At 40.4% G+C, this 18,628-nt stretch overlaps 1 protein-coding gene across 2 annotated transcripts in view; it reads right to left on the bottom strand.

The window, feature by feature from the left end:
• col27a1b (collagen, type XXVII, alpha 1b) overlaps positions 1–14,750 on the bottom strand; it is a 313,539-nt gene extending 298,789 nt beyond the window's left edge. The window contains exon 1 of one of the 2 annotated variants that reach the window (XM_055660163.1): positions 14,103–14,750. In XM_055660163.1, the coding sequence (XP_055516138.1) occupies positions 14,103–14,155 (53 nt within the window). In that variant the 5' untranslated portion in view covers positions 14,156–14,750. Of the gene's footprint in view, positions 1–10,342; positions 13,698–14,102 lie in introns of those variants that run through there. The other variant, XM_055660164.1, reaches the window with a different exon arrangement.
• Between the last annotated feature and the right edge of the window lie 3,878 nt (positions 14,751–18,628).

The raw sequence follows: 18,628 nt of genomic DNA, 5'->3' as shown, positions 1-18,628 counted from the left end.
AAACATGATGCCCATCTACGATAGTCCCATTGATCTGGATTTGACCAATATCCCTCAAGCCTTTCTGATCTAAGTACCTGTCCAAATGTCCCTTATATGTTGTTGTTGTTGTACCCGATTTAACCACTTCCTCTGGCAGCATTTTCCATTTACGTACCATCCTCCGTGTGAAGAAATTGCCCCTCAGCTTCCTATCAAATCTCTCCCCTGAACTCAAAGATATGCCCTCTTTTTTTTTATCCCCCCCCGAGAAAAAGACTGTGCATTTACCCTATCTATGCCCTTCATGATTTTATATGTCTATAAGATCACCCCTCAGTCTTCCATAGTCCAAGGAAAAAATACATAGCCTGCCCAATCACCTTCCCTACAACTTTGTCCGTCCAGTCCTGTCAACATCTACCTAAATCGTTTCTGCTGTCTTCTCAGCTTAATGGTATGTTTTGTCATTTATATCTAGTGTGTATGTATTGCGTGTACTAAATATGTATTAAGTGTACATATACACTAAATGAGCCTGCAATAATCTATTTTTTGCAGGTTCATTTAGTGTCCTGCATTATATATTGTGGTTTCTTCCCCACTCTCCCAAGAAGGGTCCTGACCCCAAAATGTCTCCTATCCATTTATTCCATAGATACTGCCTGACCCACTGAGTTACTCCTGCACTTTGTGTCTATCTTTGGTATAAACCAGCACTATTATATTAGATATTTATTGTGTGCTTCTTTTTTAAGTTTAAGTAGCAATTGCCCAACGGCTCAACTTGGATTGTTTTCTGCGAAGATTTGGAGGCTGAGGGGAGACCTGATAGCAGTATATAAAATTATGAGGCATGTTTGGTCAAAATCTTTTTGCCATAGAGGAAACGTCAATGACTGGTGGGCATAAGCCGAGCGGGATAACTTTTAAAGTAGATTTGCAGGGCAATTTTTTTTTTTTTGCCTGGAATGAGCTGGTGGTGGAGGCAGATACGATAATAATATTTCAGAGACTCATGGATAGGCAGGGAATGGATGGTTATGGATCATGTGTAGGCAGAGGAGGTTAGTTTAATAGCCTCATATTTGGCATTGAGGGCCAAAGAGCCTATTCCTGTGTTGTATTGTTCTATGCTCAATGAAAAGAGTTTTCATTGGATAATAACAATATGAGGTTGTGGGGCATAAGGGACTAAATGTCAGTCTCTGTGCTGTTAATACACTGAAGTGAATCAAATGGTAAAAATGTGATATTTAGGATAATAGGTCAGTTTATCTCCCTTTTCAGGGGTCAACCATGCACTTGATATTCATCTGTACCTCACTAAAAATAAATATGCTCAAGAAAGATAATGATTGATTTTATTAGAATGATAGCAAGGTTAAAGGGTAAAATTCTGAGCACGAAACACTTAAACTCCTTGTGTTGCCTAAGGTTTAGAGGATAGAGGGATGAACCTATTGAACTATATAAAATATAAATTAAAATAATACAGTAAGCCTGTGGAACCTTCCTATATGTGCATGTGTGCCCATGTGTGTGTGGTGGGGGGAGATAGGGAGTATAGAGTAGGGGAAATTTAGATTAAAGGCACAACCGAAACCCAACAAAAATAGCATTTTGGAGAAATTGTACATTTTGCAAATTCAGGCCCCACTGAAATGGGTCAGATTGCCCGACGTGCTCCCACTTCCTGAATTTTTGGCCTCCATCTCAACTGCTTGCTGAATGTTGGACTTCCCTCTCAACCACAATTATGTCAAGCAATCTGCCAACCCAATTTCAGATCTCATACTTGTCTTTTTCCTGTAAACCAAACAAATCACGTCCCTACATGGGACAAGTGAACTGCAGTGTACCAATAGATCTGTATTGAGAAACAAATGATGGTTACTAAGATAATACTTCATGGATATGATTTAACAACACAATTACAACTGCTAAGCTATATAGAGGATATTGCAAACGTGCTTCCAAGTCTATGCTGTCAGTTGGTCTCATCTTGGACATTTAATTAGACCTTAACAGATATCTCTCAACTCCAATTGCCTATTGTGTTTCACACTCCCAGAAATCAATGTTTTCTGACCTTTGCTAATTACAAATAACAAGAGTAAATGTTTTTCTGCAATATTTATGCTGCTGTTATTTATCCTGCAACTGAGATCCCAGGGGGTATCTCATTGCAACCTATAGCATAATGAAAGGCCTACATAGAGTGGATATGGAGAGTTGTTTCTAGTAGTGGGAGAGTCTAGAACCAGAGGGCACTACCTCAGAACAAAAGGATATACCTTTAGAATTAAGATGAGGAGGAATTTATTTTGCCAGAGGATGAAGAATCTGTAGAATTAATTGCCACAGATGACAGTGGAGGCCAAAGCAGATATTGATAGGATCTTGATTAGTAAAGGTGTCAAAGGTTACAGAGAGAAAGCAGGAGAATAGGGATTAGATGGAAAAATAGATCAGCCATGATTGAATGGCAGAGCAGACTCAATGGGCCGAATGGCCTACGTCTGGTCCTATGTCTTACACAATATCTTAGAGATAATCTTAAAATTAGAGACGAATCATTTAGGAGAGAAATCAGCAAGCATTTTTTTCACACAAGAGGAGTGGACATCTGGAACCCTCCCAAAAGGCTAAGGATGTGTGGACACAAAATGTTCAAGACTTTTGGAAATATAATTGTTACTTGACAAGGGATAAACAATTATGTAGCCAAAGTCAGGACGCAGTTCTGAAAATTCTGTAATCCAGAGCTAAAAAAGATCGCTGGGGGAATCTCAGCAGATCAGGTAGCAGCTGCGGAGGCAAAGGGATGGAACAAGGGTCAAGAGACTGCACCTGGACTGGGTCTTGACTCGAAACGACAACTGTCCCTCTTTTTCCACAGATTCTGCGTGACACATTACGTTCCTTTAAAGGATGCTTTCTTGCTCGGATTAGCTGGTTATTTGGTAATGAAATGTACACAGTGTATAAAGACATGTGCACAGTTAATTAAGGAAATTCCTATAGATAAACTTGCATTCATTAAAAGCAATGGGTATTCAAAAAAAAGATACACAAAATACTGGAGTAATTCACTGGGTCAGGCAGCGTCTCTGGAGAAACTGGATTGGTGACATTTTGGGTTGGGACCTTTCTTCAGTCTGAAGAAGGGTTCCGATCCAAAACGTACCTAACCATTTTCTCCAGAGATGCTGCCTTGACCCGCTGAGTTAGTCCAATTTTTTGTGTATACAGTGCCCTCCAAAATGTTTGGGACAAAGACCCTTTATTTAATTGCTTGTCTCTATACTCCACAATTTGAGTTTTGTAATAGAAATTAAAAAAACACATGTGGTTAAAGTGCACATTGTCAGATTTTAATAAAGGCCATTTTTATACATTTTGGTTTCACCATGTAGAATTGTGGAGTACAGAGGCGAATAAATAAATAATGGGTCTTTGTCCCAAACATTATGGAGGGCATTGTATCTTTGCTATAAACCAGCGTCTGCAGTTCTTTTCTATTACTCATTAAACAGAAGGAGAATGCCACAATAGGCTGGTGATCATGTCAAGAGTATTTAATTGTCATATGTAGCAGCAACGGAACAATTAAATTATTTCTTGCTGCAACTTTACACACCCATTAATGCAGTCGCACACAATTAGTAAAATGGTAAATTAATAATCAGTCAAATTAACGAGAAAATAATAATGCTAAACCGAAATATATAGTGCACCCAAAACAAAGTCCATAGTAGATCATTATTGCTGAGGTAAAGTTGTGGTTAGTGTCGTGTAGTGCTCAAGAGGTTGATGGCTGGTGGGATGAACATCACAATTTTCTGCCTTCTGTACCTTCTTGTCGATTAAAATAACGAGATGACAGCGTGGTCTTGGTGGTCTAGGTCTTTGATGATGTTAACTGTTTTTTTTGAGGCGGTGCCTCCTGTAGGTGGCTTAGATGGTGGGGAGGCCCGTACTTGTGGTAGACCAGGCAATGTCTACCACTTTCTGCAGCTCCCTTCATTTCTGGCTATTCAAGTTACCAAACCAGGCTATGATGCAACCAGTCAATATGCTCTCTACCGTATACCTGTTGAAGTTTGATAATTTGCCGACATACTAAATCTCCTCACACTTCTAAGGAAGTAGCGGCATTGAAGGGTTTTCAGTGTGCTAGCCCATGACAGATCTCTTCACTGCCATTGATGTAGACAGACTTTCCTTTACTGAAACCAACAATCAGCTCCTTGGTCTTGGTGACAGTGAGAGCAAAATTGTTGTTCTGTTTCCATAGAATCAGATAATCAATCTCCCTCCTGTACTCTGATTTCTTGTTACCTGTTATTCATCCTGCAAATGGTGAACTAGCGACACTTGTAAAGATGGGGCTGGGATCGTGTTGAGTCTACACATTAATGGGTTTAGAGAGAGCAGAGCATTATCATAAAGTGCTCCTTTGTTGATGGTCATCTAGGAGGAAGTGTTAGAAACAAAGAACTACAGATGTAGGTTTATACAAAGATAGACACAAAGTGCTGGAGTAACTCAGGCAGCATCTCTGGAGAAAAAGGATGGGTGACGTTTCAGGTCAGGACCCTTCTGCAGAAGTTTCGACCCAGTTCCCCAAGTCTGATGTTAAGTTTAATACTTGGTGTTGAATACTGAACTGTGGTCGATGAACAACAGCTTGGCGTGCATGTTCTTTGGGTCCAAGTGCTCCAGAACAGAGTGGAGAGTGAACAAGATCACATCTCCTGTTGATTGGTTGTGACGGTAGGCAAATTGTGGTGGGTCCAGGACCTCATTAAGGTAGGAGTTGATATGTGTTATATTCAACCTCTCAAAGCACATCATCACTACTGAGCAAGTGCTATTGGTCAGTAGTCATTGTAGTCAAACAGTTGGGGACTTTATTGGGGCTGGTCGCGTTTTGAGGGTTTATCTTCATGAAGGATCTTCTGACGCGTCCTTGGTGACTCAGAATACAGTATAGTCGGGGACCATGGGGGCCTGAGAAGGTACATCGATGATCACCCTTTCAAAGTGAGCAAAGGACTGAGCTTATCCAGGAGTAATGCAACTCTGTTACTTAAGCTACTACTTGATTTCACTTTATAGGAAGTAATGGCATGCAAGCCATGTGCAGCTGCCGAAAACATCTGATTTTCCAGATTAGACCAAGCGAGTCTCTCTGCTTCCTCTATGGTTTTCTCGAGGTTGTGCCTGAACTTCACATATGACCCTGTATTGCCAGATTTGAATGTCAGAGATCTCATCCTCGATAGATTGCGGACTTTCTAGTTCGTCCATCACTTCTGATTAGGGAAACTTTGGATGGTCTGGGTGGGAACATACTCCTCCACACATTTCCAATTTGAAGTTGGTAACACCTGCAGCATTTTTTCGGTTCCATTGCCAAGTCCTTGAACATCACCCAGTCTACTGACATTGCTCCAGTGATGTTACTAAATATTAAGTTCCCACATGATGTAAAATTTGTCAAATCTTCTTCTTGCGTATGGCGTGCACAGCCTAAAGTTGTAGGACAACTTGTTCTATTTGATCTTATTTGATTGTGCACGCCGGGTTGATTGCATTCGTCGAAACAGGGCGGACCACATGAAGGTTGCAATCTTCCACCCCAAATGTCAAATGTGACATGGGCACTTATCTATAGAGGTAGAGAAAACCTGGAAGACTGGTGATCTTGGATCATATTAATACACTTCCTAGTGTACCTGTAGCTCCAGCAGATTTATACTGACCTGTAGCCTATCATATCTGCCACTGCATGGCAAGGGAACGCTAAGGCAGGTTAACTAGCAAAACAATATTTTCTGTACACCAATCACACAAAAAAAAAACATTTCCATCAACCAAAAAAGGGATTTTAAGAAAAATGTGTCTTGCAATACGCTTGGGGAAAAGCATGAGAAAGCATCTAGAAATTTAAAACACATTCTCCAATTATCTCCCTTAAGTAAATGTATTCACTGTGCTCGATTTGGAGCAACACAATTTAAACAGAATAATATGTTAAATATCTGCAACTGTAAAAATTGGAAAGGAACACAGATGATATGTGTGATATGATCATTATATTGTTATTATTAGTCTGATTCCAGATACCCTGAAATATAATTGATGATCAATGGGCAATGTGACAAAAGAACTTTTACTGAGTTAAAGAGGTATGTCCATTCAATGCTATGGTTTGTTGTAAAAAGGGGCGAGACTATCAACAGAGGTTAAGTATTGCAGTCCAGGAGAAATCACTGCGGGTTTGAGTCAGTCTCCACTGAACAGAAATATTCACAATGCTAACTACAGAACTGGCAGGCTTCCAGTAGTACACTACAGTACAGAGAAACCTCTGTGGATTACAGTTATTAAACAGATATTGTATGCTTCTAAGATTTTCAGTAACTGAAGACAAGCCATGAGAGTATTTAAAATAGTCAAGTTATTTTTGTACTTTAATCTAAAAGGTTAAAACAAGTGCATCCTGAAAGCAAGATTAACTATTCATGATTTTTTACTGTCCCTTATGAAATAAAGAGAAAACAAAATAACGTAAAAAGTCTGAATAATATTCATTACCCATAATATTCTGTAACATCAAAAGCACAATTTGAAGAAGCTTAGACTGATATTGCATCAATTTCAAGTCAATTAAATTAATAAAAATGTACTCCATTTCTTGATTTTTAAACAAAAAATGTTGGTTATGCAAATTTGGCCCAGAGAGAAAACATGCAGCAATGCTCCACATATGTTTGGGCCTCTTAATATGCATGGTGCATTTATTGTTGCTTGATATGTCCGAAACTAACAACTGATTCTAATCTGACTGAAATCAGAGAAGAGGGGTTTTAAGGACGTTAATCTCAATTAGAGACACTTTGTGTGAAATGGATTAAAGAAACATGGTTAAAATACTGGATGCAGAGCAAAAAAGTAATACTGAAAATGCTAGAAATACTTGGTGGGACAGGCAGATTTGAGAAAGTCATAGGGTCATAGAATGATACAGCATGGAAACAGCCCCTTCGGCCTAACTTCCCCACACCGGCCAACATGTCATAGCTACACTAGTGCCGCCTGCCTGCGTTTGGCCCATATCCCTCCAAACCTGTCCTATCCATGTACCTGTCTAACTGTTTCATAAACTTTGGGATAGTCCCTGCCTCAACTACCTCTTCTGGCAGCTTGTTCCACACACCTACTTTGTGTGAAAAAGTTACCCCTCAGATTCCTATTAAATCTTTTCCCCTTCACCTTAAACCTATGTCCTCTGGCCCTTGCCCTACTGTGGGCAAGAAACTCTGTGCATCTACCCAATCTATTTATCTCCTGATTTTATATACCTCTATAAGATGACCCCTCATTCTCCTGCGCTTCAAGGCATATAGTCGCAGCCTACTCAACCTCTCTCTACAGCTCAGGCCCTCTAGTCCTGGCAACATCCTCGTAAATTATCTCTTACTCTTTCCAGCTTGACAACAGCTTTCCTATAACATGTTTCCCAGAACTGAACACAATATTCTATATGTGGCTTCACCAACGTCTTATACAACTGCAACATGACTTCCCAACATCTATACTCAATACTCTTACTGATGCAGGCCAATGTGCTAAAAGCCTTTTTGACCTTCACCTTAAACCTGTGATTCCACCTTGAAAGAAACATGCACCTGCACTCCTAGATCCCTCTGCTCTCAAACACTCCCCAGAGCCCTACCATTCACTGTGTAGGTTCTGCACATGTTAGACCCCCAAATGCAACACCTTACATTTCACTGTATTAATTCCATCAACCATTCCTCAGCCCAGCTGCCCAATCGATCAAGATCCTGCTGCAATTTTTCACAACCATCTTCACTATCTGTAAAATCACTCACTTTTGTATCATCTGCGAACTTGGTTAATCTTGCCCTGTATATTCTCATCCAAATCATTGATATAGATGGAACACAGTAATGGGCAACAATAACAACAAAGCAAACAGAGATAAAATGTAGTCAGAGACAGTAAGACTGACTATATTTTTATCTGTTTGCTTTGTTGTTCTCCCAACTAACAATGATATATACTATATTTCCCTTGATTTCCATTCCCTTTGTCCTATTTTCACATCTTATACTTCCTTATCTATGTATCTCCTTCTCCCCTGACATCAGTCTGAAAAAGGTCTTGACCCAAAACGTCACCCATTCCTTCTCTCCAGAGATGATGCTTGTCCTGCTGAGTTACTCCAGCATATTGTGTCCATCATTGGTTTAAACCAGCATCTGAAGCTCCTTCCTACACTTAAAGAAGATTTGTTCCTCTGTCCCACAAGATTTCCATTTATTCATTTTTATCTTTTTCAGCTTTATTGCTTTTAATAAGGTGTCTACCCATATTCACTTCCATAACTACATTAGTTTCCAATTCAGCTTATTCCATGTGCATTTGAAATGAAAGCCCAGTCTTCACATGTTGGATTAGAGTGATTTGGCACAATCAATATTTTTCATGCATGTTGAGATCCATACGATGTTATGTGTCAGCTCATGCATGTTTTTGATCTCTCCCTTCAACGCCATACAACCTGCTCTTTCTCTACACAGTCTGATTTACTATTTCACTATAAACAAAAACATCAACAATTCTTCCATGTTTATTTTCCCCTTCACGTTCCTCTGTTCCCAGCTGTTCAACCAATTTTACCCCTTTCATTATTTCTTGTGACCTTCCCTTCTCTCAGCACAAATAATTGGTCTCCGGACCTCTGCCACATCCCCTTGCATTCCTAGCTCAATTAATTTGGAGCTCCTTTTTCTGTTGCCTTTGCCTTTCTGTGTTTTTCCTTGGCTAGGAATTTTCAGACAGTCAACACGTTCCTCCATCCAGTACTCAGAATTCCCACTTGGACTCCATTCTCTCGCGTTTCATCCTTTAATCTCTCAGCATGGCACTGACAATCTCAATCTATCCGTTTCACTGACTTCTTGACTTGCCCTGTGAGCTTGCTGTGGTCTATTAACTAACGTTGTTGCCATTGAACACAAGGATACTGGAGTTGTTGTATGATGTACAAACCTACCTGGGTCCTGCTCTCTGATGCCACCTCATATCTCCCTCTACACCATGGCCCCATCATAGACCACTTAATTGTTTAAGCAGAAATGTTTTAAAAAGATCTGATTTAAGGTCATTGACTTGTCGTTATCCCTGCTTCTTTCTCCCCAGGTACTGCCTGATCATCTAACTATCTCCACTATTTTTTGCTTAATTTAAGATTTCCAGTATCTGCAACTAAAGATGGGGAAGAAATTCTGCTTTTGCCACTGCACAAGAGAAATCTCCTTGAATTCTGGACATCAGCTGCGTACTGCAAACCATTCAAGTTGCCTTTATTTTTTGTGCCGTTGTGTGGAAATCATTTCTATTTCAGATGAAAACTATACTGAAGGAAAAGCCTCTCGCAGTTTTTGGAAATGCATCACAGGGCAGCGTTGCGAGTTCAGTACTGCGAGTTCAGGCACCGTCTCTAAACAGCTCAATCTTCTTCGAAATCAAGGACGCAGAAACTATGTCCGAGCAAATTCAAGTGTTGAATGACACCCTCCAGAAGAAACTATAAAAACTACATTGACATGACGATTGAAGGTTGGCACTCGATCTTTACATAATGAAATATTTTCTTATTTTAACTGCAACTTTAATTTTGCACGAATAAATAATGAAATCGCAATAAATTGTAAAATCAGAAACACGATACGCCAGGGCCACAAAGAGCACACCTAATTCAATTCATATTGTATAAGCATCAGAAATAGTTTAGAGATTATGTATTAAAAAACACAACCACTACAAAATCATTCGGGTTTTACAGTTGTTCCCTTACTTGGAATTGACAGATCTGCAGCATGTCTGCCTTGCGGAGGAAACGGGAAGGTGAATTCACACGGCTCTCCGTCTCAACCACAATACTATCCCTGCACTGTTGACTTCCCTTCATATTAACTGTCAGTTGTTCTTACGTGAATAATATGTTATAATCTAAACTATCTGCAGTGTTAATAGATACTTTGAAATCTATAGGCACGAACCACAGTGGATACAAGTCATCCATATGTGGAAACGCCAGGCTAATAAGGGTTAAATTTTATTTTGATTGAACAATGTGTCTCAATGCATTCCCGGGGAATCAAGGCAGTTTCATTTGTCACTTGGGGTTGTTAGATCAAAGAACACCCTGGTCATTATAGAAAGAGAAATGTGGGTTTAACCCATTTCCTGTCCGCCGGAGCCCGCAACTCCCCTGAATATCCGAAGTTATCAAATGCTTTCGATTAAGTTTTGAACTCACCCCCCGAAGGCAGCAGCTTTGCTGGAGTCCGGGACTGCCGCCGTCTCCATCCCGTTACTTCATTATCTTTCTGAGTCCCATTGGGGAGAAAGCAGACACATCTGACAACATCTGCCTGTTCATTCCATTGACTTCTTGGAAACTTTAGGTTGAAAAAAATGGGCTGGGGAAAAGTAAGCAAACTTTGGAGCCGATTGAAGTCTTGAAGATCGAACCGTGCCGGTCTCTCGATGTGTTGCACCGACTCTCAATCCCATTTAACACAGAGCAGATGCAGAGTGTTACCAGCGAGCGAGGAAAGCTACAATTTTTTTTGTGTTTGTGCATAAAAAAAACTCTTTGGAAAAAATAAAAAACCTATAAATCCCAACGGGACCGAGCGCAAGACTTGAGGGGAGGGGGCAAGAGGTTCACCCTCAGCTTGATAGTTTCAGAGCTGTAGGCAAATCCCACTCCCACCGTGAATAACCCAGAGGTCTCGACATTTCCGAGCCGAACAAACTCCAACTGAAACCGCTCGAAAGCAGCTGGAAAGGGCAAAGAAGGATTTCAAAGCGAGGAAAGTTTATTTTAATTATAACCTCTCTACTGCCGCCCCACGACGAGGAATGCAAACTGCAAACCGACTCCGATATCAAAACAAATCCGGGCCTTGATTGACAATAGGCTTTGGCTGATCTGCCAAATGTGATTTCTAAAAACTCATTACCATAAATTGTAAAACGTTGAACTATAAAGGCAGAAAGAAACCCAAGAGATTAAAATCACTTGTTTTTACTGATATCGTTAAGAAACTGATATGACAAATATTATAAACAAATGTGGAAAATATACTAAAATGGATATAGCAAAGCTGCTGCCTTGGAGGGGAGAGGGTGACCAGAGCAACAGTTCAAACCAGGAAAAGTTAAGTTATGGGCCAAGTCCCTTCAGCCTGAAGAAAGATCTCGACCCAAAACGTCGTCTGTCAATTCCAGTCCACAGATGCTGCCTGGCTCGCTGAGTTCCTCCAGCATTTTTTAAATTAAGGTTTAGAGGGATAGCCAAATGCAGGCACACGGGACTAGTTCAAGAAGGCATTTTGGTCAAATTTGGACGGATTTGACCGAACGGCCAGTTCAATGCTATACAACTCTATAATTCGAGTTTTATCTTTGGTAAACTACGAAGGTTTATTAATACATTGAACAGTACAAAAAATGATCATTTTGAGATTACTACATGGCAACGTTTAAACTGTAGAAGTATAAATCAATGTTGTGGCATATGCCTGTAAGAATATCAATCTTTGAAGATGAACAGTGATGGATAAAACGAAAATAATGTTAAATTAATCAGATGCAAAATACTGCAGATGCTGAAAATCTGAGAAAAAATCCAAAAATGCTGCAAATGCTCGACGGGTCAAGGAGCATTTATAAAGTAACTGGGTTGATACCTTATTAGATCATTGACTTTTTATCAAAACAAATGATAAGCGGTAATCGACCTCAGTTGTCAACTCCATTCTTTCCCCACACATACTGTCAAACTTGCTGGGTATTTTCTGTTTTATTATTCATTTACTCGCCCTACGGAAAACCAACTATCTTTCTCTGCTAGTATACACTTGTAATCTTCATTGTGTAAATCCAGTGTCTTGTTCGTTTATCAGCAGAACTCTCATGTGAAATATTGTCTATTTATTCTAAGATATTAACTACATACCGCGTGAGTGTGAGCATAGCTTGGAAATAAAATGTTTATTTGAATTATCAAGAATAATACGTGTGTATGTATCATTTATGTGTATGGCGTTTATATTTATGTTCAGGAACTGTGTGTGTGTGTGTGCGCACGAGAGTGCGTGTGCATAGAAACGTGGAAAATAGGTGCAAGAGTAGGCCATTCGGCCCTTCGAGCCAGCACCGCCATTCAATATGATCATAGCTGATCATCCACAATCAGTACCCCGTTCCTACCTTCTCCTCATACCCCTTGATTCCGCTAGCCCTAAGAGTTCCATCTAACTCTCTGTTGAATGCACCTAGTGAATCGGCCTCTACAGCCTTCTGAGGCAGAGAATGCCACAAATCACAACTCTCTGGACGAAAAAGGTTTTTCGTCATCTCAGCTATAAATGGCCTATCCCTTATTCTTAAACTGTGGCTCCTGGTTCTGGATTCCCCCAACATCGGGAACATGTTTCGTACATCTAGCGTGTCCAATCCCGTAATAATTGTATATGTTTCTATAAGATCCCCCTCGTCCTTCTAAATTATAGTGATTGCAAGCCCAGTCGTTCCATTCTTTCATCATATGACAGTCCCGCCATCCCGGGAATTAACATCGTGAACCTTGGCTGCACACTCTCAATAGTAAGAATGTCCTTCCTCAAATTAGTAGTACAAGATTGTGCATGTGAATGGAGTGAATAAGATTTAGTTGGCGATTAAATTGGGAGCGCTAGAGAGTCAATAAAGACTATTTTCTCTGTTTCTAATGCAGTCCCTGAGTTTATCTATTATTTAAATGCTGAACTGGATAGGTTAAGAACCAAACATTTAGAGATTCATCGCATAAGATGCTTTAGCGAAGATTCTGCTGTTTTTGCATGTTTTAGTTAAATGAAAAGTAAATAATGATATCGTGGCCATCTCTATCCAGCAACCCATTCCGTGGTGATTTTCGTCAAAATTCACAGGATGATTCTTATTTCCCCAGGAGGGTTCCGACTCTGCGAGCATGTTTCTGAACACCTGCAATGTACGCGCCGACCAAGATGTGGCGGCGTGACTCAGGTCTGGCAAACATGTAATACTGGTGTGTGTACGTGTGATTTCGGGACGTGTCGTGGTTTCAAGAAGTTTGTCTTGTGTATCTGCAGATAAATTTGGGCAGAATATGTACATATAGATGAGTGTGGCAGATGTTTGCGTGGGCGCCTCGGCGTTTAGAATGATGTGTCAGCAAATATTGGAACCGTCCAACCCCGTGTTCTTAAACGCTAATGAATCGTACAATAACGGGACTTATCGACATTAACTCCAATCGCCACATATTACATCAAAGGTGAAATCAAACAACCCTACGCTTTTTCAGGTGAAAGATGAATTCCAACAGGTAACTCCCTGCAACCCTACCAACATATATTTGGTTTAATGCGACAAAATGAGAACTGACTACAAAGAGAAAGTTCAGATCGCTCAGAAAAAAAGTCTACAAAATAAAAGTTCCAAATGGCTCATTACAATGCGCATCCATGTCTCTCTCCTTTTCATATTTCCCTGCAGCAGCCATATGAACTTTATGGTATTCAGCTGTGCGGATGGAAACTTTGTCTCGTCTCCCCATTGGATCTCGCCACGCTGAATCATAGCTTTTGGAAAACCACACGAAGAAATCTACTAAAATTGTAAAATGTGTCCCCAACCATAATGCGCGGACGCCTACCAAAATACAAATGAGTACAGTACTGAACCGAAAGTGCCCAGGCAGCCGGTGCAAATGCAACATATTCATCTTAAAGTTTTCGCCATAACTTTAAATTATGCTCAAAATAGAAATCACAGCTATATTTTGCATAATCTGTCGTAAAGTTTAAGTGTATGATTTGTTAACACCTAAATGAGATGTGTGTTTTCGGGTGGGGGTGGGGTGGGGGGGAGGGAGTCGTTTCTGAGCAAATGGGCCAATCCTAATTAACACGCTCCAGGATGCTCATCGGCTTTTCGACCCAGTGGAGAAATTCAGCTTTACAGTTAAATATAAAAAATCTTACTTTTTTGCGAGTGTAGAGCGTCTGCAGTCTCTCCTTCGAGTCGCTAAATACATTTGTATGCATTTGTCCCAGTAGCTAAATCCAAGCTTTAATCAGAACGTGACTCTGAGCTGGCCCACGGAATGGAGGAGTCCCTTGCATTCATTGGGTGAAGAGCGAAAATATCCCAACAGAGAAAAAAGATATAAATCTCCTCCGCCCACCTATTTGGGCAACAATCCTAAAGTGTGCGGGCTGTTAGTTTGCAATTCCAGGAGTGGCTTTTCTTCTTTTGGTGACGATTTTACTCATTGAGGAACGATCCAAATTCCAGGGAACTCCGGTACCTGCAGGCTTACTGGATGAGCGGAGCTGATCTGCGAGAATGTTGAACGCACGCGGGCTTGTAACTGACGACTGCTCTTTCCCATTTAAATAGTGCTTTACTACAGACTGGGGTTTCTGGCTCCAAGTGCCGAGGTGTCCGGTTTCAGCACTCATTCACTTTAATGAGCCGGTATCCTGCCTCTAGGATAAGACCTCGCCTTTAACTCAGATAAAGCTAAATTCAGTAACCCATTCTTTCTCTCTTCCTCACTGACTTTGGTCATGACTTCACCCGCTAAGCAGCATTCTAGCGAAACGTAAAATTAACTTAAAATAAGACTATTTCCAAGTCTCCGAACTCGCCGTCGCGGCAAACGCCAATGTTCAACACACTTTCAAAGTGATAGCTTCCCCTCCGCTCTAATTCCGCGTTTATCAACATAAAAGCGCGAAACGGTGTCATTCGCCCACCTATCAAACGCAACTGAGATTGATGTACGATTTTAGTGCAGTTTAGACCAGATGAGGTAACGCGTAGGGGAAATGTAAGGTGAGAAATTTTGGATGAAACAATCTGAGACATAGTATTTGTATTGCAGAATAGCTGTGATGTTAATTCCGATCGTGTGTCAGTCATGGCTCAGTTTGATTCTATTTGGAGCGGTTGTTAGTTTAATTTCCAGAGAGATGTGTTCACAAAGGTATGATCTGTAACTCTGGTTTATGCTAGGCCATCAGAGATGCTGTTTGTGCCGGTGCAGAACTGACGGGTTGCTGTACAGTGGAGGTGTGATTTTCAAATAAGATTTTTTTTCTCTCTGATGAAAGTAAAAGGCACTGTTCAAGATTGGCTTGGCCGTCATTCCTGTGGTCAGAGATTCCATTTATCCCTCGTCAAGATCAAGAAATCAGATTATCTTGATCATTATAATTGAGTTGGATGATCAGCCATGATCATATTGAATGGCGGTGCAGGCTCGAAGGGCCGAATGGCCTACTCCTGCACCTATTTTCTATGTTTCTATTATATTTGTTGAAAGCTTGCGGTGCTCAAATCGGTTGCCATTGTTTCAATATTATCAAACTTACCACACTTCAAATAACTTACTATGAATTAAGCACATGGGCCATCTGGGATATTAAAAGGCTTTGGATAAATGAAGCAGATCTGTGACGTATTTGTAAAAAGATACTCAAGAGTTCTTGGATTTAAGAATGTGGGCTCCTTAACCTTCTGAAATGTTAGGAGAACTCGGCACATGCATTCCGTTTGAGTCAAAGACTTCCAGGCAGGAAAATTGCATTTCCAGCCTAGTAATATAAATAGGGAACGTAAATAGGGGAGCTGAATGCATTCAGCAGAGTTGGCAGTTTGTTTCAGTTTTCCAGCATTACATTTTTTTTTGTGTAAACAAAATATTGCTGGTGTTGAACTAATACTACAAATATAACATCCCCCTGAAGGTGTTCTGAACTCCTTCCAATGTTGGAATGATTGGCACTTTGCAGCCCTAAAGCCACTGTGCACAATGGAGCACAGTACCCAAAACACATTTTGACGAGAGGACAATGCTCTTTGAACAAGGCTTATTCTGATTTCCATTGTACTGCCTTAGGTAAAGACCTCAGCATTCTGTTTGCTTTGTTGAATGCCGATTCAAAGCAATTGGGGATAGGAAGTGCCAAAACTACCAAATCAACAAAACATTGAGCGTCCACTGACCCATGCCAACTGATTAAAACCTCCTGATTCTGAGGTTCTGGAAAACCAAGAACATTTTCCATATCTCAGGAGCCACCTCTCTGTGAGGCCATTCATCAATATGAAATCCACCAATGCTCCATGTGAACCAATACAGCCTTTGGCCATCTGAGGAAAAGTGTATAAGAAAATCAAGACCATAAACCTGACACAATGATCCTCGCTTTCCTTTACACTTCAGTGACATGAACTAATTAAAGCAAACATCTCAAAACATCGCTATCTCTACAAAATTCTCCAAATCTTCCAGCAAAATAAGTGAATTAATATCAGCATCCCCTCCACCAAGTCAACATTGCAGACACATGCTCTAATTATACTCACCATCTCCACCAGGCCTATTTCTCATGCTCAACACCAGACTCACAAAACAGACACACTGAGCTCCACGAGACTTAAATTGACCAGAATAAAGGAAATCGTTCCTTAAACAAAATGTCACATCCTCACCAATTTGTAGGAACCCTTACTATATGTCTTCTAAAAATGGTGAAAGTGCATTTCCAATGGCACCGGGAACCCCGAGTCTCAAGAGGAGCAAAAAAGTCCATTCTACACAGCAAGGCCTCCCATAAATACCTAACAGCAACAACCCTACCCATCCCCAGCATCCTGGAAAACACTTAAACACTTTCTGCAGCATCTGTGGCAGTGTTTACAGGTCCTAACTTAGCCTTGGCAACCAGGTTAGAAGGCACAACCATGGAGTTGAAACACTATTCTCAACCCCAAGAGATTACCTAAAATAAAATCTGAGTATTTTTCATCAACATCTTTAACGATCTCTGCACTAGTTATGTAAAGCTTGTATTAGTTTATTCATAGTATCTTGTCAGACTGTATCCATTAGATCATAATAGGAGTAGAATTAGGCCATTCGGCCCATCGTCTACTGTGCCATTCAATCATGGCTGATCTATCCCTCCCTCCTACCTCCATTCTCCTGCCTTCTCCCCATAACCTCTGACACCTGTACAAATCAAAAACCTATCTATCTCTGCCTTAAAAATATTCACTGACGGCCTCCACAGCCTTTTGTGGCAAAGAATTCCACAGATTCACCACCCTCTGACTAAACAAATTCCTCCTCATCTCCTTCCTAAAAGAATGTCCTTTAATTCTGAGGCTATTACCTCTAGTCCTAGACTCTCCCACTACTGGAAACATTCTCTCCCCATCCACTCTAACAAAGCCTTTCCTTATCCAGTCCTGAGCAAGTTGACATTTTCTCAGATGAAATAATGTGAAAGCCAATGCCATTGCCTTTGGCCCTCACTACAACTTTGCTATTTTGCCATTTATTCTCTTTGTCTTCTTAGTTCCTGTTTCAGGCTGAACCAGCCAAATTGTAATGTTGGTATCCCATTGGAGGGTAAACTGATCTATAAACCCCTTGTTGTGTCCACCAGAGAGATTGGTGTCATAACAAAAACTATGCCCACTGTTGCCTCAGTTCATTTGTTCATGTCCCATGTTACTTTTTCATTACTTCCAGGAAAAATAGTTTAGTTATTCCTTTATAAATAATTTCCAGCCCTGGATTACAATTTTAGAATGGAATAAAAAATTGGTTTACTAAGTAGCATTAAAACATTGAAACTTGAAACTTCCAGTGTGTTTTTAATTCCAAATTCAGTGGTAATAGCCTTTTAGAGAAGAAACTCTGTCACAGTCTGGCCTATATGGGACTCCAGACTGAATTTTAGCTGGACTCATCAAGAATCTAAATTCCGCCAAACAGCTGTGTCAAAGCAGAAGAATAAAGCTGGACAGACCACCCCCGGCGTCAATCTAGGGAGGTTATGTTTCAATAGGGCACTGGTGACACCACATCTGGAATACTGTTCTTCCTATTTAAGTAATGTGAGTAATATGTTAGATCCAGTTCAGTGTATTTGACTGACGAATAAGTGAGAAAGGCTGAACAAGCCATATTAGTATCTGTTGAAGTTTAGAAGAATGAGTGGAGACTTGATCCTGAGGGCTTTAGACTGAGTGAATGGGAAGAGGATATTTACCCTCGTAGGAAAATCAGAGGCTGAGGAGAGACCTGATAAAAGAATACAAAATTATACAAATAATAGACAGCATGGATAGTTAGAAACTTCTCCCAATATCCTATGTCTAAAACTAGTAGCAGAGGTTTAGAATACGGGGTAAGAAGTTTAGAAGGAATTTGAGGACTTTTTTTGAGAGTGGGTGGAAGTTGGATGCACCCTATCTGAATGGGTGGTGGAGACAGTATTTTCACAGAATTAAGTATCTAGATGAACATTTAATTTCCGAAGACAGAGAAGGCTATGGGCCAAGTGCTGGTAAATAGGATTACTATATTTGACGGTCAGCATGGACATAGATTCTGCAGTGGTAACGCCATTGAAAACCACACAAAATATTCTGTCAGTTGAAGACAGTTATAGGATGGCACGTGCAGCCTGAATGTTACTTGCTACTTTTC

Source organism: Leucoraja erinacea, chromosome 31 (genome assembly GCF_028641065.1).
Source record: "Leucoraja erinacea ecotype New England chromosome 31, Leri_hhj_1, whole genome shotgun sequence".
Taxonomy (NCBI): Eukaryota; Metazoa; Chordata; class Chondrichthyes; order Rajiformes; family Rajidae; genus Leucoraja; species Leucoraja erinaceus.
This window is presented reverse-complemented; position numbering and strand designations above follow the sequence as displayed.